The sequence below is a fragment of the Haemaphysalis longicornis genome, unplaced genomic scaffold, assembly GCF_048455015.1.
Source record: "Haemaphysalis longicornis isolate Haplotype H1 unplaced genomic scaffold, Haemaphysalis longicornis Haplotype H1 scaffold_8, whole genome shotgun sequence".
In the NCBI taxonomy this organism is placed as follows: domain Eukaryota; kingdom Metazoa; phylum Arthropoda; class Arachnida; order Ixodida; family Ixodidae; genus Haemaphysalis; species Haemaphysalis longicornis.
Window position 1 is genome coordinate 187,687,700 of NW_027526445.1, and position 22,284 is coordinate 187,709,983.

Sequence of the window (22,284 nt, forward strand, 5' to 3'; positions counted from 1 at the left end):
ACGAAGCCAGGACACGTTTGTGAATGGAAGAATGTGCCTTTCTTTACTTGGTTTGTTTGTACACTGTATCTAGCTCCAAGTCAAGTTCGCTTCACACAAGTGCTGCACAAGCGCACATGCGACGCTTCGCTGACTGGTACGCCAGTAGGAAAATATAAGGCCTCTTGAAGGCGGGAGAAGAGTCAGCGAAGTCAATATAGGTACTAAGGAAATAAAATCAACTGATATTTTTACCGTACAGCGTAAAACTAGGGCGCGGGAAGCACTTTTTTGCGCTGGGAGAACAAGCACAGCGGTCAGCAGCACGACTACGCATCTGCGAACGCTTTTCCGTCTACGAAATGCAATTGCTAGACGTGAGTTACTGTGGAAACTCGGGCGACGCTTACTGCATGATCGCAGTACAACAAATAGTCACCTAAGCTGCTTGAAATGCCAAAACTAAATAAAAGTGTAAACCGGTTGTACAATATATACCCTATATTAGCAATGCTTTCCCGTCCCGCTCCGTGGCTCAGTAGTCTGAGGCGCTGGGTATGTCACCGCAAATGTTTTGCAAGTCACGAGTTCGAATCCCCGCGGGTTCGTGCTTTTTTTTTTTGTAAGTTAACTTTTTTGTTTTCCGCCGATTGTTTCTAAGTCACGAGTTCGAATCCCCGCGGGTTCGTGCTTTTTTTTTTTGTAAGTTAACTTTTTTGTTTTCCGCCGATTGTTTCTATATTGAGTTAACCTTTTTTTGGGCCGCAACGTTCATGGCTACACGAACTAGTTCACAAAACGCGCGCAGGCTGGCACATGCATGGCGCGCTAGCGAGTTCTCGTTGGCGTGCTGTTGCCATAAGCACCGACTGCTTGCAGGCAGTGGGCACAGGCCAGAATGAACAGACCCTTGGCCTGGTGCGAACACGCTTTTTACGATACAGGCATGAGGGAGGCAAGCTCCAATTATGGGGTAAAAGCGCATGACATTTAGGCGTCTACGGGTACGCGGAGGGCGTTCATGCACTGCGTAGGTTTCGGCTAGTGAATGCTACGATTCCAAGCCGTCCTAGGAGGCTTATCTTTATGCATTTTTACAGCTGACAACATGGGAGAAGCGCGGTACGATGATTACTGAGTCATTGAGAATGCCCATCCAACAACGCCACCGGTTGTTTTAGAGAACCGAAACCGAAACCGAAACTTGTTTGGTTGCTCACCTTGGGCATCGTCCAATCACGGTGCCCGCTCCTCCTAACGTCACAGCTTTAGTTGGTGCGGCCGCCGCAAACCGCGCATGGTAGTTTTTCTTCTTTCGCGCTTTGTAAAATAATTACCGATTTGTCAATCGTAAAAACGATGAAAAGTGTGCTAATTTGAGCAAAAACGGGAGCTTGACAAATTCACTTCAGTGTCCCTTTAAAATCCATTCCGAGCCCCTCCCGTCTCTTTCCCTTTTGACTCTCCCCATTTCTCTCCTTCTTTCCTAGACCCCACCCTTCCTCTACAAGTTTTATCTTCACCATCCCCCTTTACCTTCTCTCACTCTGCTCTGTCTCTTTTATCCTCTTTCCCCCTTTGAATCTCTCCCATCCAGTTTCAGTCACAAGACCTTCTGCCCATCCCTCTCGGTTGCCCCTTCCTCTCCTAATCCACATCCAATCGCGCCCCTCTGTGTCAACTTCACCAGTCCCTTGCGAGACCTCATCTGCCCGTTCCCTTTCAGGGCCTTTTTTCCGTCCTCTCCCTAACCTGTTTCCCTCACTCTCTGCGTCTTTTCTCTCATTCTTTTCCATTTTCGTAAGTCATTTTTAAGCCCCAATTCAGCGAACGAAAAGTCGTGGGTTAACAGCCCACCAATAAGCCACCCATCAGCACCATTTCTGTCTGATAGGAGTGACTGACAGATCAAAATGTTTACATTGAGGTCGCGACAGAAAGCCGGCCGTCTTGAGAATTCCAGCATTGAAGATCACTTGGACGACATCAAACAATTAAATATTGCGCACATCCAGTAGAACGCAGTGCAAGCGCGACCGAAAACTTCAAACCCGAACATACGTATTACAGACGGCGTAGTTGGTGTCTTGATGCGCGTGGCACAGTGCCTTGATGAACAAGCGCTGCTCCCGGGTGGTAACTTCGCCGGAGCGCTAGTGAGCTCCAAAAGTAGCACTTGCGGCGAATGACGGCTGCAACGCCTCTCCTTCTTCTGTGACTTAAATGGTATACTGGTATGGACGAGTCCCAAATGAACGGATGGTGTTCATTTTGGATATATGCGTAAACATTTTTGTTTTCTTGCAGGACCACTGATTTGGCCTCTGAAGAGTATCTTTCTAGCAATTCACATACGCTTAGCTGTGAACCAAAATTTGTATGCACTGATTGTGTAGACCAAATTTCCCGGAATACATGATCTCTTAATAACATACGTAATAGAATACTCTAGGGCCTTCATAGATTTATTATAAGTCTGCATACCATCAATGCCACCATCATCAGCCGGTTCGGTATGTTCGCATGCTTGCGTGTCTCCTGAAAAAACATTTCTAGCACCGCATTCGTGTAGAGCGGTGGTGCCGCCTGTAATCAAACCCTGCAACACTTTCTTAAACTTTTTCGCAATCTGAGTTGTTTGCTAAGCGTAGTCACAAAACACATCCAGTACTTAGAAAAAAAGGCCACGAACAACCTCACGAAAAATTACTGCTCTATGCTTATCAGATAGCCCAAAACCTGCTCAAGACAGTTTTCTCTTCCGGTCTTGGCATTATTCGACCGCTGAAATTATGTCATTACAGGGTGTAGCGGCTATCGGCCGGGTGTGCTCTAGTCTCAGGAATGCTGCTTTTAAAAAGAAAGCCACAAAAGCAAAGCAGGACGGGGAGGCGCATCTACCTCGACGAGCCAAACCCGCAGTGCCACTCCGTTCTGGTGATAACTGCAGCTTTCGCAGTACTTTCACACGCGAAGGAAAGAACGAAAGCGTTTATCTGAAGAGTTGCAGAGTCCCTTTAACGCGAATCGGTGGACAGTTCTTCTAGGGTACACTCAGTCTCAATTAGGTAGTTAATAAAATGTACCAGGGACTTCACAATTTCGTATCAAGCTCCTTAGATTCCTCTGAAGAAATCTTTCCGGGAATGCATTTCTGTATAATAGTGAAGCCGTCTATAAAAACGCTCAATGTGTAGCAATGTGGTGTAGGCCTATGCACCCTCTGACAATTCACGACAGGGTGCTTCTAAGAGTTTTCTCATTTTTTTCGATATTTCTCCTCGTTCCGTGCAGGAACTGAAAAACCTTCAAGGCGGCAACGTGAAGCGCAGGACCGTCATAGCCATAGGCTTGTACGACTACAGCGCACAGGACGCATGGGCCATGTACCGAATCCTCTTCAAGCAGGCAGTCGAGTAAGTTCGTAGTACGACCGGCTTAATATATAGCGACCTGCCCATAGCAGCCCGGGACAACGGGAGCCAGCGTGCCGAAAAATTACATCGTATTGACGGCTCGCTCGTCTGGTGGCACTAAATTTAATCCTCAGCCTATAACACAGAGACAGCAACCAACGAGAAAGCACAGAGAGGCCACGTGAGTGAAAATGCAGAGAAATGAAATAACTTTGAAGTGGAATTGGTTAGTGGTTCAAAAGCTGGAAGTACTAAAATTGGCACAGCAATAACTTAAGCGAGAAAGTGAAGATGTGTCTGAAGATATGGACAAAGGAAAAAGGCGCGCCGAGAAAGTTATGAAAACATGTATAGGAATTAAGCAAAAACACCGAAAAAGTACAACCTCATGTCATAAACGGTGATAGTTGTGGGATTATGCATTCCACACACTATTTATCCCCACCCCGCAGCCATCTGCGCTCAGCTAAACAAGCCTTGCCAGCGCCGGCGGCGGATGGGTCCATTGTTTTCGGAGACACACAAAGGCAGGAAGCGCCAAGGGCAAAACACCAATGGCAGCGCTTATTTCAATGTGCAAGTCAAATATACTGCATACAGACTAATTGTAGACCATAACGATAACATTCAGAGCGGGGCATTGAAGAATGCTAGAGGTCGAGATGGTTCGACTAACCGATAGAATACCGGAGCAGCGGGGCGCCGCGCGTGCAAGCGCGGGTGTAGTCTCCGAACTCACACGGAAGCGCCCCTTTGTGGCGCGTTCCCCCTGTCCGGACCAGCGCGCCGAAACGTCTCCAGGCAACCGTATCCCCAAGGCAAGAGGCCGTCGTCTTGTCAAGCTACATCCCGCCCGACCTCCCCGAACGGTGGCGCTAGGGCGCAGGATGAACTGGTTTGCGGGTAAGGCAAAGGGGAAAAAGATCAACTCCACCCCGGTGACAACAAATCCTATGGTTGCTGGCTCACTCCCATCATGCGAGCGAGGAACCGTGTGCAACGCCGGCCGTGGTGGAAAGCTAGGCAAAAAGGGGTTCGCATAAAAGTCGCGATCCCCACAAAGTCAGCTACTAATATGGAAGACGTGGTACTTCACATTCGCTCAATCACACAAGAAAAGTTCAACAGAACGGAGAAAGGACTAAAGCATTTGCAGGGTGGGGACACAGAGGTGCGTACTGAAAGAGGTAAAGCTGGAGGAACTAAACTGGAAAAAAGCCAATCAAAATTTCCAGCTGTTACAGCGTAATGCCTATACAGCGGGTCGACCTACTGGGACCAAAAAGCACAGCACAACTGAATCGAGCAATAGAAAAAGTGATAAAAGCTAACCAAGTACTGGACGATTCACATAAGGGCAGGATGAAGCTGATATATAAAGGTAAAGGGGACAGGGCTGAAGCCAACTCATACTGGCATATTACAGGCACCTCAGAGGCATACATGCTGGCAATGCAAGCCATAAAAGGGGAACTACAAGCGTGGATAGAGGGGCATGGCATTCTGGGAGAACTACGAAATACATTCAGACGAGGCAAGCGCTTAGATGACAATTTATTTCTCCTAACCGAATGCACAGAGATGTCAATGGCTCACAAGCGACCACTCTGGTTAGCATTTCTGGATATAAAGAGAGCGTAGGACAATGTAGATAGAAAACCTCTGTGGAAGTTACTTTAGTGGGAGCGATTACTCCATTACTTTATACAGCTGCTCCAGGGAATTTAGAATGAGAGCGAGGTGCAAATTAGCGGGGAGCATAAGAGGTAGTCACAAATGGTTGTTTAAAGCAGGGCTACCCTGTGTCTCCATTGCTGTTTATGCTGTACATGGCAAGGCTAGAAAGAAAGCTTGAAGACTGTAAAGTAGGTTTCAAGCTGGGTTATAGTCAGAAATTACATGCCATGGAACAACATGTTCTGGTACTGATATTTGCAGATGACGTAGTACTATTAGCAGATAGCGAACAGTGACCAGAACCGCTCACAGATATATTCTGGGAAGAAGCCACTGAACTGGTGTTAGAGTTTAACACAGAGGTTCTGGTTTTTAATGATGACGCCTGTAACGACTCAGTAGTTGTTCAAAAAGCATTAATACCGTGGGTAACAGAATACAAATATCTGGGCATATGGATAAACGAAGGTCAGGTGTATCTAAAAACTCATGAGGAGCATTTTAGAAGGAAAGGCCATAGAAACGCCTCTATCATGAGGCATAGAGCACCGTGGCGATATAACAGATACAAAGTAGTGAGAGGAATCAGGATCGGAGTAGTGGTACCAGCACTCACCTTTTCACACGCAGTAGTGTGTGCCAAATCAGAGATTCCATCAGGGATAGAAGTAAACCAGAGGGCGGTAGATCGATTGGCATTAGGAGCGTAGAGTGAAACAACAATTGAGGCAGTGCAAGGAAACATGTGATGGGCCTCCTTAAATTTGAAGTGAGAGAAGCAGAGTGCAAAATATGTTTTGAAGAACGACTTAGAAATATTGATGACCAGACATGGCTGGCCAGAGCATTGCGGTATCTTTACATGAAAAGCGTGGACACGCAGTGTACAAAAAGAACGAGAAGGCCAAGGACAAAGTTTATGAAACGTGGAAGCACAGGGAATACGACCAAGCTAATAAAAAATGAAGTGAAAGAATCACAGACAATGACCTGGAAAAAGAAGATGAGGAAGACATACAGGGAGACGCGGTGAGAGAGACATACGGCTTCTTGAATCCCTGGGCTTTAATGTTAACAAAAAAGTGAATTGGAGAACAGTAGAGGTAAGTAAAAGAAGCTTAGAATGTTTGTGGGAAAAGAGCAGAGAAGTATCTGAAAAGACATGCAAACAAAGAAGTCAGACTAGCACGAAAATTCCACAAGATGTTTTTTTTTTTTTTTTGCGAGGTGATTGTACAGGGGCGTTGCGACTAAGGTCAAGGTGCAACGCTACCCCGTTAGAAAGCGGAAGCCACTAAGTATCATCATTATCATCCTCGCTAGCTTCGCTTCGCTTTCTGTGAGATTTGCGATCATTCACGTAAAATGCAGCGGCCACACAAGTAAATAGCAATTGAACTGATCTGGGGTGCTATTGCAGAAGGCCCGATATTCAGCGGAAATTGGGAGACACGAGCTCTAGCGACGCCCACACAACGTAATCATTGTATTTCGAGACAGAGTTCAAGGGCTTTAAAAAAAAGCGATTCGTGCTATTTTTTGATAATGGAAGGAACGTAACCGGTCGAAGGCAGCGCGCTTCAAGGAGGGGCAACACGGGCGTGGCGCATTTATCACTTCGTTCTCTCGCTCCACTACTGCACTGGTGGCCACTGGGGGCAAGAAATTCCAACTATTTATTTTACCGCGCTTCTATTTTGTTAATCAGTATTTCGCTACAAAGTTCACCTATTTTTTATTTTAGGCAATCATGTGATCTTTTTGCTTGACATTTTCAGTCCTACGAAGTAGTTTTTGCCCATTTCTGTCATCGGTGGCAGACAACACAATTACGTAACTAAGGCCGGTGAAAAAAAAATAGTCGGTGATGGAAACGCACCGCATCCAAAGTAATTGCTGCTAGGTGTTATCGAAACCCTCCGTTGACTTTTCGATTCGAGATTTGCTACGGGCGCTCAAGTCTCGTGCCATGATTTCAATGCGAAACCTTGGCGATACTCAATAACAACTGCTTAAGTGTACTTGTGATACTTATTAATAACTGATACATTTTTCTTGCGATTATTTTAACTGATATATTGCACTTGCGTATTTTTCCTCACTTTTATTTCGTTTTCTTTCGGCGTGAATTTTTTCATTACTTCGACCGCCTCCTTTTCTGATATACCGTGTTTGCGTCAGTTTCTTCTCTTTCATTTGGTAGTGAGCTCTTCGGCAAGAGGACTGGCACACACCGCAGCCTCCCTGCAATTGGTGTTCTGGGCGGCTGGTGTGCACCTTCCCTGCTAAGTTCCATCACGTTCACGAGTCACGCCACGCGCATTATTCTACAACTTTTACTTCTCCAATTCACAGTTTTGTGAATTTTCAAAACCGGCCTATTCGCTCCTGAAAGCTCCAAATTGCGGGCAAGTGAGCAAAGTGGGAACGTGATACGAAAAAAGGAATAGCCATAACCACAGCTTTTCAAATTTGCTTTGTTTTTTTTTTTTAATTTCGCTGTGGCAGTCTACAGTCGGTTTTTTTATGGACTCTAATCCCATCACTCCCTCTATTTCTTTACCCTCGTTCTCGAGTCACGCTGTTTCTTTCGGTCTCAGCTCTCCCCTCCACAAGCTTTGCATTCTCCACTTCTGGCCAGATGACGAAGACGCTGGGAAAAACCCGTCGAAATACGTAGAGATCACCTGCGATAACAGATACACGCTTTTGATTGTATGCTATCGTGTCAGTGTTGTTTTCGCAAGAATGGTTTGGCACGCAACGCCTCAAGCGAAACCTTCTGCCACGCTGACGATAAATGAAGCGCACGGCCATGCAGCGCCACATTCGAAAGTTTTCCTAGGAGACAATAACTGAAGCACGACCACTTGATGGAAACCTCCTTTTCGTCGATTTGATTGATTGTAGGGTTTAACGCGCCGACGCAAGCAGGCGATGAGGCGCGCCGTTGTGGAGGGCTCCAGATTAATTTTGACCAACTGGGAATCTTTAACATGCGCCGAAATCCCGTACACATGGGCGTATTTGCTTTTCGCTTCCATCAGAAAAGCGACCGCCGTGGCGGGGAATCGAACCGCTACCTCGTGCTTAGCAGCGCAACGCCTTAGCCACTCAGCCACCGTGGCGGGTTCCTTTTCATCGAGCAGCACCGACTGAAGCGTACGCTTTTGCTGCAGACGCGACGCATGGTAGAATCTGCGGAAGCCATGTCCTGCACGAAAAAAATGTCTGCACTAATCTTATTGAGCCCACACCGGCAGACTGTCAACTGGTGGCGGTCGCAGGTGCCATCGCTACCAGCGCTTCCGTAAAGGTGTCTGTCGCGTAAAACTGCAGCGCTCACAACACTCGCTCCGCGGCTGTGATGGAGTGTAGGCCTCCTCAAATTTGTGGCGAAGGAGGTCGGGTGCCAGATGACTGCACAGACGATGCATAGTACTTTCGAGAGAAGAAAGAGGACCTGAAATCCTTTATCCGCTAAAGAAAAAACTCTGTCGGGATAGATATTTGCCTGCGACGGCGACTGTGAACAATGACCTATGCCGCAGCAGCCGCCACCACGAGAGGCACGACTTCGACTCGGCCGTGCAATATCCATCCCAAGTTCCTGCGAGTTCTCGTGTCGATCAAACACACCCAGCTCAGTCGCGGGCGCGGCGTTGCGACCGAAGCCCCATCCAACCATGGCTGCCATAGCGTCCAATTCGATGGTGGAATAGCATCGCAGCCACGAAGTCACTTGCATTTGGTGCTCCGGTAAGAAAGCCCAACATGAAAGAATGAACAAAGTCGCCAGGCCACCGTGAGTGAAATGCTGCCAGTCTCGGGGGTTTCCGGTCCTGAATAAGAGTTCAATCACGTCCAAACGATAGGACGGCCAAGACGACAAGATTTCTCCATGGCAGCTGTATTTATACAGAGTAAAAACACAAGCGACACCAGATGACACACCTTCAACATCCAAAACGCACTCGTTAATGCTGAAACACGCGCATGATCACACTAAATTCGGACGATTTCTGATACTACGCCCGACGTCCGCCGGTAAACAAAGCTGGTCACGTCCGACAGAGTAGGGAGGAGGGTGCGTTCCTTTCGCTACAATGAACTCCTCGGCTTAATTGGTTTGGGTTTGCGGTGAGCTGCTCTTTAGCCACCCTCAAACCACGTAGCAAACACATTTCCGTTAAAGAACAGCACACCGAGAAAATCCGAGCCGCCCAACACCGCTTTTGGAGGGCGGAGCTTCCAAAGAAGGCTGGGGCCAAGCTGAAGTTTTAAAATGAATAGCTAAGTTATCTAGTTTACGCAACGGAGTGCCTACTGGAACTCAATTCTAGACGGCGCTGCACGCGGACGTCCGCACAAGCCGCGCTTTTTCAACGTGCACGAGCAGCCTCAGCTTGGCGTTCTGGTAATTCCAAGCGCGCTCCGCGCGATGAAGCGGTGTCGCTCGAGTTTTGTCGGATGCTCTACTATCATTACTTTGTTAACTCGAGCAATTGGAAACTCGGGAGCGAGCTATCTCGGGCCTTCTGGAATAGCGCTGCTGTACTTATGGTAACTGCCAGGACCGAGAATTTACGGTTCAGTCTGGGCCCACTTAGCTATGCAATCTTCAATGTACGCAAGTAAACAATCCTGCTACCATATCTGCCTGCTCGACAAGCATTCCTAATTTTCGAGCATTGCCTTTCCTTTACGCCTTAGAAAAAAAGATCGACTTTGCCTTTACATCGCGAAGATTTCTTTTCGCGTGAATCTGGGCTGTGCTTGCGCAGGTCAGCGCTCGTGTGTGTCCAGCTTCTTTCCGTCTTGCAGCTGTGTTGTCTTTCCCCTTATCACGCTTTTTTATAATAACTGTGCATGCTTCAGCAACACTGCCTCCACAGAAGCTTAAAAGGCCAAACAAGCTGCAGGCAAAACGTCTGTCTTCTTGTGTTATACTTTCGTGTTTCGTGTTATACTCGGAGTACAAAACGCATCGTAAGCCAATAAAAATTGACCGTGCACCGACCGCTTCTTTTTTTTTTATTGGAGCACAATAGAAAACTGTGCACGTTAATTGATTCTTGGTGTTTATTTTCAGGTGCATCCTATGAAACAGAGTGCGGTGAATGTTTTTGTGTTCTATTCTTTCCGATGTGCACGCACTAACCAACGTATGGAACGCCTTGGGACGCTTTAGCAAGTGAATAACAGTTGTGGAGGCTTGTTTCGGGAGATATCCAGGTTGTTGCGTGTTCGAAGGACTCTGGCCGGATGTGTTCTTTTTGCCAATTTAGCAAGGAAGCATATTGCGTTTAAAACTCCTATTTACACACTCCATCGTAGCAGCGGAAGGCGTGCACTTCTCCCGGGGTGAATCGGCCAAAAATGAGAGCAATGGACAGAAAAAAAAAAAAAGACGATATAACAGGAACGGGTGGTCGAGCAATTCGTATACAACGGGAAAGTGGGGCTGAAATGCAGCGGAAACTGCTGCAGGGGTGTCGGAAAACACAACAAAAATTAACACGAAATAAGCAATAACAAATTCGGTACGGCGAATCGCCGAGAATGGGCAGGTCGCTAGTTCTAAGGCCGGTCGTAGACCCCGCGGTCCGTAGCTGCTACAACCATGTAATTACAATCACGCAGAAATTGTTAGCGTAAACAATAGCAGGGAAACGTAAATGGCGGATTACATCCCCTCTTTCAGTTAGGGTTAGCACTAACTGGTGTGAAAACAAGTTAGTATTAATTAAATATCGCGTTTCTCTTTCCCTTCAAAATGAACGTTCCACTTTATGGAGGTAAATTAAGCAATTGAAGATAGAACTAGCACATAAAAATGTTCATCAATCCACCCTGTGAAGGTGGTTGGGAAGCGAAGATGTAAACGACACCCATAACCCAGTGACGTGACAAAATGTCTGTCACGTGAACGGATGGTGAGGGTTGTCTTCAGCAGCTCACAGAGAGAAAGCAGTTGTCGTGTTTTGCAAAAGATACATTTAATGCACACTTGGAAAACCCTAAAGCAAACCACTCAAGAAAATTGCACAAAAACTGCTAACCATTCAACCCCTTACTAAACATCCCAAAATACAATTCCAGGCAAAGCCCAAATGTCTCGACAATAAAGTTCCATACAACTAGTTCAAATCAGCTCATTGCATCACGTCCTAAGTGGTCTCTCTACCACCCCAACCTCCTAGTTGCTTTTTATGACTGCGTCCCTATTCTAGCCTACCTGGTTCGTCGGCGATGACGTGTCGCACCCTTGCGTGGCCGGGACTCGGTGGTAGCCGTCCTCGTCTCGCTTCGGTGCCGGCGTTCGATGCGCGCGGTCACTCCTTGGACGCCGTCGGCTCCGCGCGTCCTCACTTGTTTTCTTGGTGGCTACCCCCTTGTAGCCGCTCCCGCTGGAGGTGCTTGATGCCGGCGCTCGATGCACGCGGCCGTTTATTGGACGACGTGGGCTTCGCGCGTCCTGAAGTTTCCTCTGTGACTACCCCCTGGTAGCCTGCTCCCACTATAGGTCCCAGATAGGCTCGGCACGAACGTAGCATTTCGGGGCCGTCGAAACGAAGGTCGACGAAGCGTGGACGTCGGCCGCAGGTGCCCGACTGCCGCCGCTGGGGCCACGAAGAAACAGGTTCGTGGTGCGCCTAGGATGCCGCAGCCGATGCGAAATCGGCCCGCTCCCGCCCAGGGTTGGCAGTCATAGTCGCTGTACTGGCCACGTCCCCTGGCTCGTTCCTTGAAGGTCACATGCTCCTACCGCCTCCTGGTTTCTGGCGTCCCGTTTCTTGTCTCTCGCTTCTCTTTGTGCGCCCCGCTTTTAACCCCTCTGGGCTCTCTCGTGGCGCACTCTCATTGGCTCCTTGCTTGTTTATTCCCATACATGGTCATCACGCCACTGGTCTCCTGCACGCCTGCACTGCGTTCTCTAACTGGCTGACCAGCGCGCTACCATATTTCACCATGATGCCTAAGGGTTTATGCTGTGGCGTTCGCTCATTGGTGCACTCAGGGTAAGCAGTTCAAATGGCCGTATCTTTGTTCTTTTTTTTTTCCTTTCCTTGGGGTTTGATGCATCCCTTCTCCGGGGGTGCCCTCACACATGAAAATGTCAACAAGGTCATCCCCTGTGCTTCTATATTGCAGTTTTCATTTTCAATGAATATTTGAATAAGTCGTTAGGAAAGCAAGGAAAGAGTGAGAAATTACAAGCTAATATGCCGTAGATACGTCACATGTGGCTCTTGCAAGCGCCATTTCGTTTTTTGGCGCAGTGTGTGTAACCACTACTGATTCCTGGATCATTCATCCCGGACATGCATCTACGATCTGAAATAAAAAAAAAACAAATACAGTTTAATTCCTCGAAGAATGCGGTGTTTCTTCCTAGTCGCAAGGTGAGCGAGTAGATGCGAATATTTTGATGGTAAGTACTTTGCGCCCGCTACTCTAGTTTGACGTTGCAGTTGTCCTCGTTACCCAGCGATCGGCGGGACACCGAAGGGAAAGAAAACGTATGAGGAAAGTGTGGCTAAAAGTGTAAGGGGGAGGGCGGTGTGCCGATGCGGCGCGAGACGCTCTTCCGTAAGTACGAGGAAAGCAGTATGCCAAGGCCGCGTAAGACACGATTGTGAAAACCGCACTCGGCGCCTATGTGGCGCCCGAGAAAGGAAACGCAAAACCAGGTATCTATGCAAGCAAGGGTCTTGTTCTTTCAAGTTCTCGAAAAGCACAGAAGCCGTGGACGCCCTGCGTGCTGCATGTACATCAGTCCTTCGGGTCCTTCGTCGTCGTCCTCGTCGCGTGGCTCATACAAACCACGTGAAATTTGCAGGGTAGTTTCAAACGCGATTTACAACAGGCTCGGCAGCGGTGGCGCACTGCTAGATAAAAGCAGAGTAGCGCGTGCCGACGTGCGTTCGCTGACTACGCCATGACTTCCTGAGACGCATCAGATATGCGCCTTGACCGAGAAGAATGCAGTTCTTGCTGTGCACAAGTTCTGCATGAGGGAGTATTGGAATTGTCAGCCATTTTTAAGCTCAAGAAGGTTCCATTAGGTGGAGAGAGTGTTGCCAATGGGCATCATTACCGTAACCAATGAATAATTACACCGTGCCACGCCAAAAGCAACGCACAGAAGCGAGAGCTGATGCCTCACTCCCGTCCATTTTTCTTCAATGCAGCACCATCAAGGCGGACACTGTGATCGCCATCAGCTCGACGGGCTTCCGCCAATCCCAGGCAAAATGCCGAGCTGCACCGCCCACGGCGACCACTTCACCATATGACTCCTTCCCCTCCTTAGTGAGTACCCCACACAATCGCTAAATATTGACTATATACTCCCTAGGTTACCTTGTTCTGCGCTGTCGTAGAAAAAATATGTTGCTAAAAGTTAAAGAAACCAAAAAACGGGAATAAATGCCATCCCCAGCACCTTAATTGACCGGGGAAGCTTAAGCATTGAAAACAGCATTTTTAATGACGGTAGCCTTTCTTGGGCTAAATAATGCGAAAATTTGCCTGTCTGTCTGTCTGTCTGTCCCCCAGCGATGCGCACACCTGCCCCCACCCCCCTTCTCCCCCAAGTGTGTTTACCAGTGCGATTGCCAGTTGAGGGTCCTTTTGATCTCCGTCCACCTTTTTACTTGTATTTTATGGGGGCTTCAAACTTACTGCAGAATGCCATGATTTGAAGCGCAACACAAACACACGGACGAAGAACAGAGCGCTAACTTCCAACTGCTTCTCTCTCACTTGGATGTTAGCGCCTGTCTCGTCTAGTGTGTTCTTCGTCCGGGTGTTTTTGTTGCGCTTTAAATCATGGCATCTATTCACCAAGTGGTCCAGCAAGAAGTTCTTCTCAGTTACCGCGTAATGGTTGACTCGGATGTACACTGCTTATTTTCATACCTACGATTGATTCTTTATAGGGTTTAACGCGCCGACGCAGCGAAGGCGACGAGGCACGCCGTAGTGGAGGGCTCCGGATTGAATTTGACCCTGGGGATCTTTAGCGTGCGCCTAAATCTCGTACACGCGGTCGTATTTGCTTTTTGCTTTCTTCAGAAAAGCGGCCGCTGCGGCCGGAAATCGAACCTCCGACCTTGTGCTCCGCAGCGTAACGCCTTAGCCACTGAGCCACCGTTGCAGGTACTTTCATACTTTCGATTTATTCCTTCACGTTCTCACCATAAGAGGCTAAGTGCACTAGAAGTACCAGCTTCTAGTGCGCTTATCCTGCTAAAAAATTCTTCCTGCTGCTTTTATCGGTGTAAACAGTAATCGATAAAAAAACTTCGATTCTTCAATAAAATTCTCGATTCTTCGATAAAAATTTTTGCAGCTCTTTTCATCGATATATGCAATCATTTGGGAATGAACAGATATATGTGCATGTAAACGTTGTTCTCCTTTGAATAAATTTGAGTTAATAGTCAGCGCCTGTGTTCATCCTTCTTTCCGTGTCCCCGTCGTGTTAGCGCTGTTCAAAGAATGCAACCACACCAACTTGCTCGACTTTCCTTACGGTAATTTGAAGTGTTTCTTTCGTGCTCCCGCTGCCGGGCATAGAGGGAAAATCGCTCCCTTGAAAAGGACTTGTTGCTCGGGGTGGACACCTGAAAACAGGGTTTTAGCGCTGAAATAAGCGAACACTTCAAAAGTGGCAGGACAAGCGATTCCGAAAAGCGACAGAACGTTTTGCCTGTGGCTTTTCACGTGTTCCTCTATTTTAGCACTGAAACCATGTCATCGAGTCAATCCCGCTGGTACTGAAATGTCGCTTACCACAAATCCAGCTTTCTTGCTCTAGGACTTCGTTGCCACATGAGCTTATTTCATTTGAATTGCGCTATGGCAGGTGTTTGACCCGAAATATTGGAAGGCGCATCAACAATTTTAAAGACGATGGTCTTTCTTGGGCAATTTGAACGTGAAACTTTTAGTCTGTCTGTCTGTCTGTCTGTCTGTCTGTCTGTCTGTCTGTCTGTCTGTCTGTCTGTCTGTCTGTCTGTCTGTCTGTCTGTCTGTCTGTCTGTCTGTCTGTCTGTCTGTCTGTCTGTCTGTCTGTCTGTCTGTATGTCTCGCCATTCAGCCGCCTGGCCAAATTTAAACAGATGCTGCTTATCAGGTTTATTTATCCACAGCCAAATTTAAACGCATACGTCAGGTGGCAATGTTCATACTTGCCAACATTGTTGAGCCAAAAAACAAAATATTGGGCATTCTGACGCATGACATCAATACATAAGTATAATTCGGAGTGCTTTCTCTATTAAAAATACACAGATGGTTGCTTTAATTAAAGATACATCCAGAAAAATACAAAAGCGGCTGCCCGCGATTTCCCTAGCGGCATTTCAAGAAATGAAACAGCACGAAAGGTTCCCCTAGATAGTTTTCACGTTCAGCTTGGAACGCACGTTGAGGTAGTAGGACGCCTTGATTCACTCGCGTCTCCACCGTACGGCAGCGCTGGCGTCGAGGCTTTCGACGTGCAACAGTTGAACGCAGTAAATTTAAATTGACTTCAGCAAACCGCTGTCGTGTTTATCTTGGGAGGAGAGAGACGGGAGAGGCAGATCATTAGAGCAGAGCGGGAAAGAGAAGAGAGGCATTTACATGGCAGGGCGCCAGACGGCAACGTCTTTTAGCGACATTTGCAACGAAGTGAGCAGATAAAAGGCCAATTTTTTTCGTTACATTTCTTTCCGCAACCCTACCTCACCTATGTGCGAACGGTCGGCGCGTGCAGCAGCGCCACGGGGAGCTGGTGAAGCCGAGTTTCCAGTACAAGAACCCCGGAGCTGTCGTGGGCCTCTCTATGGAGATGGCCACTTTGACCTACACGTTGGACCAGGGCGCCCCCAACCCCGACCAGATCGCGTACGCAAAGTGCACCAGCAGCGGCTTCACCAGCGCGGAAATTGTGAGTCCCCCCTCAACTTAGGATCATATCTGCCTGGGGCTGGAACGTTATTGTAGTCAATCTCAACACTATGTTTTGAGATTAGGACTTGCTGCTGAGCGCTGAGACCTTGTTAGAGTGCGTTTTGCTTACTCGTAAACCATTGACTGCAGCCGTCTAGCCATTTCGGGAACAGACTGTGAGCAAGTTTTGTCGGGGAGCGTTACGACCACTCATTCCCCAGCCCTTATGTTACTGAGACGCTGACATTGTCTGTTCATGAGGCAGTAGCCTAAAGAACAAGTGTCGTGTGACCCCACCACAATTCGTTTGCTCCCTGAAGAGGGAGGTTATTAACCGGATTTTGTTAGGCAAAACCTTAAAATGCCCCATTACAGGAAAAAGTTTAGTTTCTTGGGGATAGACCAGAAATCGCGAGCTTTGAGATGATAATGCGGGTGCTTTACAAAATTCGGAAAAACTGAAACAAAATTGGCCGCGTATCTGCTCCTTTCGTTGCAAATGCCGTCAAAAGACGATAGTCTTTATCGGCTTTTGCGAAGTAAATGCCTCCCGTCGCTTTCCCGCTCGCCTATCATGTTGTTCCTCTTGCGTCGTGCTCCTCCCAAGGTGAAGACGCCAAAGGTTTGCTTAACTCATTTTAAATTTCTTGCGTTCCACTGCACCAAACCGGGTGTCTCGATGAGAACGCTGCCGTACGGCGAAGACGCGCGTTAATCGAGGCGCCATACTTCAAAGTTTATAGAACCGCGTTTCCCTACTCCACGTGCGTTGCAAGCAGAACGTGGAACCTATCTAGTGGAACCTTGCGTAACTGTTGCCGGTTTATTTCTTAAAATGGCGCCAGAAGCTATAGTGGCGCGGGCGACAGCAGGCGACGGCGGAGTGAATTCTTTTTCTGCAGTTGATGAAGTATTTAGTTTCCGAAAAGTCAAGCATGTTTGATTTTTTTTATAAAGGAACACTGCAACCATCACTTCTGTATTGATTTGTTGTCTCATATTTGCGTAATGTCTTGTTCTTCTTCAACAATGTTGACAAGTATGAACATTCCACCGGACATAGACGGGTAGATTTAGCTGTGACTATATAAGACTATTGCGCAGGCAATTGCTTTGCTTTGGCCGGGTGGCTGAATCGAGTCACATACAGACAGACGGACAGGCAGACATGCAGACATACAGACAGACCAAAATTTCTGGGTTTAAGTAGCCCAAGAAAGACTATCGTCTTTAAAAATTTGTAGAATAGTGCGCGTCGGGTGACACCTGAACGAAACGCCACGAGCACGTCAAACGAGGAGCTGGCTTAAGGCATTCGCGCAAAAAGACCGAAAAAACCATAGCGATGGTAGAGACAGAGAACGTTGAACCCTGTTCCCCACAGTGTGAAATCTGCTAAAACACCGGAGCTGGGCTTCTCTTATGTCGGCTTCAGTGGCGCACGCAGGATTTTTCATTGGGCGCGAAGGACAATTATAGGATTCAGGAAAGAAAAAAAAAATTCCAAATAATATTGAGAACAAACAAAAGTAATAAATCATAACAACACAAACAAACCCAGAAATACAAGTGGCTTATCTCAGCTAATCTTCGATATGCAAAGCAAAAGCTTGACTTAGTGTGGCTGAGTCTTGGTTTCGCTCCATTAAACTTGGATGTAGCTGTATTGCCGACCACGGCTCAAAGCCCTTCGGGCCACCAGGGGGCCGCCGCAGATACCCCGGGCTCACCTCGGCTCCGATTTTTTTTTTGCCGTTCTCCATGTGATCTTTTACCAGTTATTCCTTCATACGTGATGTGCGAACTTCCTAACGTTTCGCGGAGTCTGCTGACACCAGTTGTGACCATCGGACGTTCCCAGCGGATTTTATACGGTTTTTCCATTTGCGTCACGCCGGTTCCACTGCTAAGCCTCACCATCAGGCTTGGCGGGGCGGACGCCTCCCCGCCGCCTCGACGCGCCCCACCACGTATGTCTTCCGTTGTCTACCCCTCCGCCTGAAGCAACCCCTCGCGCTTCCTTCGTCGCCGAAATGGATTACGCCGTCGAAGGTACCGACGTTGACCCAACCGAACTCCAACAACCCGGGTGGCTTACACTACGCCGCTGCCTTCAACGCAAGACCGCGACCGCAGACAATTGCACTCCTGCCGCCGACTCGCGTGCCTCAACGACACCCAGCGACGCCGGGCAACAACACCGCCGCCGCCAACCCAAATACAGTAAGCCTCCCGTCACTCCCTTGCAAGAAAATGATATCAAAGTTATCCTCCGCCCGCGAGGTGGACGGGCCGTCGTTTCCATCGCCGCGGCTACGCTTGCTGATATCATCATGCAAGCTGCAGGACTCACCCACAATGACGAGAATCAAGTCCGCATCCAAGCTAGAGCCAACTACATAATCATCAGCTACCCTCACGAGGAACGAGCCGTATACGATACACCAGTATGACAGCCATCAACCACAGCGGGCAACAATGCCCGGTCGCAGCCCACGTTTCTGCACCGTCCAACACGGCACTGGGAGTAATCTTCAATATTCCCAGCACGGACACGGCAGAGCAAATCTAGCACAGCCTCATGCACTATAATCCCGATCTAGGTATTCTGGACGCGAAGAGACTGAACTGTTCAAACATCGTATACAAATCCTCTTCGAAGGCACGACCGTTTCGTTTTGGGAGCGATAATGCGCTGTTACCTACCGCTGCAAGCCTTTCAAGCGAAACACGGAAGCCTGCACCCCATTTTGGCGCACCGGCCATCGCAAGGACGACTGTCCTACTACCCAGCCACCGCCTCGCTGCGTACAGTGCGGAATCGTCAACCCACCGGACCCACACAAGTGTACTCCCAGGTTCATGGTGTGGGTGGGGGGGGGGCTCACTTAATTAACGGGTTCTGCTGAATGGCCGAGGCGCTTTCAACCACGACGACAAGCCCCCATATACTCTCAAGTCATTGCTACCGCTCGGACTTCAAGGGATGGGGCCTCACCGAGTCAGCGACAGGCTTCACAATCCCCTGCCTTGGGGAAGCCCACGAAGCAACAAGACTCGAAGAACAAGGCCAACCAGCCACCCCGTGACCCTAATGCTGAAGCCACCAAGGTGAGCACTCAGCATTCCTCTGTCTCTAGCTCACTGCACAATCCCCCCAACATCCCTAACGCTTTCTTTCAAGGACTACGAAGAATTCGACAAGAATTGGCACACCTTCGCAAGGAAAATGCCATGCTAAGACAAGAAAACCTTGCCCTCAAACATGCCGCTAAGCCCTCGACAATGCCAATTAACCCCCCTCCTCCCCACTCTTCCACACAAAGAGTAGAGCACACAAAGCTCTACTATGTTTCCTCCTCCTCCCCCATTAATGTCGGTAGACTCCAACACATCGCCTCCCTCGAAGAGACGGGCAACAAAATCGACTTCTCCCATTGATGACAGCCAACCCTCCCTCGTCGACCAGATTGCAGCCGTTGAACATACTTGCCATAGCGCTTTATCCGAGCAAAAAGCTGAATACATCCATCTTCATCAAACCTTTTGACTAACCAAGCTACCACACAGGCAATGGTAGAAGCCTTAAAGACAGAGATACACGCCTGCCTCACTCAATTCCATAAAATCAAAACGACTTTTGCCGCCCTTTTGGTCCCATCGTCAAGCTCGCAACCTCTTCCTGATATTCCTGATGACCCCTCGCAAGACTACTAGCATGCTCCGTATCTGTCAATGGAATTGCCGGGGCTACAAGAAAAAGAGAAACTCGCTATTGCTCCTCACCCAATCCCAAGACAAAGCCCCTGATATGATCGCTCTCCATGAAACTGGGATAGCAGTCATACTACCGGGTTACCAAAGCATTCAACACACAGGTCACCATGTTACAGCCATTCTAGACCACCGCAACGTAGTAGTCAATCAGTTATCCCTGACTGAGACAACAATCCCACATATTTTCATTGAAGTGCTCCCTCGCGGCAAGGGTGACAATAGCATCTCCATTCTAAACATCTACACAACCCCAGAGAGCACCAACACAGGTTCAATTCTCTCCTCACTGCAGCTTCGCGGAAAGCAGCCAAGCACCCCTTCCTCGTTGTCGGCGATTTCAACGCCCCTCACACGTCATGGGGCTATGCTTATACCACTAAAAAAGGTCGCCTATTGGTGGAACAAATTCAAAAAGGTAATTTCACTCCGGAATGAGATCCTTACACGGCCACCCGTCTGGGTACGAGTGTGCAGAGGAACACTGCCCCCGATTTAACCCTATCCAAGGATGTGGAACAGCTGCAATGGACCTGCACCGAATACACCTTGGGTAGTGACCACTACATTCTACAATCGGATGTCTCCATCGCCAAGCAGTACACTCCCCTATGCCGGCATGCTCACATTACGGATTGGGACAAGTTCCGTCAGATCAGATCCCACCCTCAACTTGCAACACCTCCGGCTGCGGACAAGTACACAACTTGGGTCAAGCAACTCTTACAAGATACCCAAGCAGCCAGCGCCCGCATTGACCCGGATATCCCCTCTGACAGAGTCGACTCCCGCCTTCAGCACCTGTGGCAGGCTTACCGCAGCATACAGAAGAGTTGGCTGCGTAACAAGACAAACCGGGCCATCCACCGTAAACTTACTGAACTTGACAACACCATACAGGATTATATCAAACAGCCAAGAACAGTGGCATCAAATTTGTGACCAGATGCGGGGAGCGCTCAGTATGCGCAAAACTTGGACCCTCCTACGGCACCTACTCAACCTTGAGAACACACGCACGGCCCAGTCTCGAAAACTACAGAAACTGATGCACAATACCCCTGGCTCCCTCTCCGAAATCATGACCCAGCTTCGCTCCCTATACATACCGGAAGGACCATGAACACAACTCCCAGCCTATCGCGGAGAAGATAACGACCAACTCGACGCTGACATCACCAAAGCAGAAGTCAGGACAGCACTTCAAACCATCAAACTTGGTTCAGCTCCCGGTCCCGACCCTGTAACCAACAAGATGCTCCGCAACCTAGATGACGCCTCCATCACACAACTAACCGAATACTACAATCACTACTGGCGAAGTGGCGCTCTCCCCCCAGACTGGCGTACAGCAGCAATTTCTTTCATCCCAAAACCCGGCAAACCTGTAGCCCTAGATCAGCTCCGCCCCATCTCGCTTACCTCCTGCGTTGGCAAAGTGCTGGAGCACGTCATCCTAGCCAGACTTACCCACCACGTAATTCAAACCGAAACCCTTCCACAAGAAATGCTTGGATTCAGACCTAAACTCTCTGCTCAAGTTCTACTACTACAAGTATCTAATGAAATTGTCCAGCCTCCCAGCAAAGTGGACAACGCAGCCATGCTGGCGCTTGATCTTAAAAATGGCTTCGACATGGTCACTCACGATGCAATAATAGCCGGCCTCTGAGCCATTTCCCCCGGTTTGAGGGTGTATAACTATGTCAGAGCTTTCCTGAGTGACCGAACAGCCACCATACGCTTGGTCCCACACACCAGCAGAGGTACTCCCCAAGGGGCTGTCCTCTACCCTTGCGCTTTTCAATCTCGCCCTCCTGCCTGTTGCCGAATCTCTCAAACAGATCCCGCACCTTCATATTGGCGTGTACGCTGATGAAAATACACTCTGGGTCCCAGGAGGTAATGATGGACATATTGAAAGCACTCTCCAAGCAGGCGCCGATGCGGTCAGCTCTCAGGCAACCTTGGCTGGACCCCCCTGCTCCCCTTCCAAATGCGAGCTGTTAATCCTCCCTCCTCGTACACGTACTCCAGCAAAACCCCAAATCGAAATAACGGTACAAGGCCATACAGTCCCTAAAGTCTCCCGCCTCCGAATCCCTGACCTACTTATCCAGCAGAATCGATCCAATGCTTTCTTCATACAACAACTCGGATCTCATGTCGACCAAATTATTGCACTCCTTCGGCGGGTAACCAACCGACACCATGGACTAGATGAAAGGGACCGCCTTCACCTAGTCCACTCCTTTTTATCAGCCGCCTCCTCTATACTCTGCCATTTATACAAGCGTTCAAGGTCGAGTTGAACAAGATCGATGGCCTGACCCGCTAGGTCTACTTCGCCGCCATGCAGATACCCCCTAACGCATCCACGGATCGTCTGCTCCATCTCGAAGTTTTTAACACCGCCACCGAATTAGTTGAAGCCCATTTATCATCCCAGAGAAATCGCCTAGAACTAATGGAAACGGGCAAGTCTATTCTCGCC

At 48.6% G+C, this 22,284-nt stretch overlaps 1 protein-coding gene across 1 annotated transcript in view; it reads left to right on the forward strand.

The window, feature by feature from the left end:
- Positions 1–22,284, forward strand: part of LOC144148625 (uncharacterized) — a 56,978-nt gene that overhangs the window by 30,890 nt on the left and 3,804 nt on the right. The window contains exons 5-7 of the mRNA XM_077680136.1: positions 3,274–3,395; positions 13,268–13,388; positions 15,841–16,014. Of these exons, the coding sequence (XP_077536262.1) occupies positions 3,274–3,395; positions 13,268–13,388; positions 15,841–16,014 (417 nt within the window). The remainder of the gene's footprint in view (positions 1–3,273; positions 3,396–13,267; positions 13,389–15,840; positions 16,015–22,284) is intronic.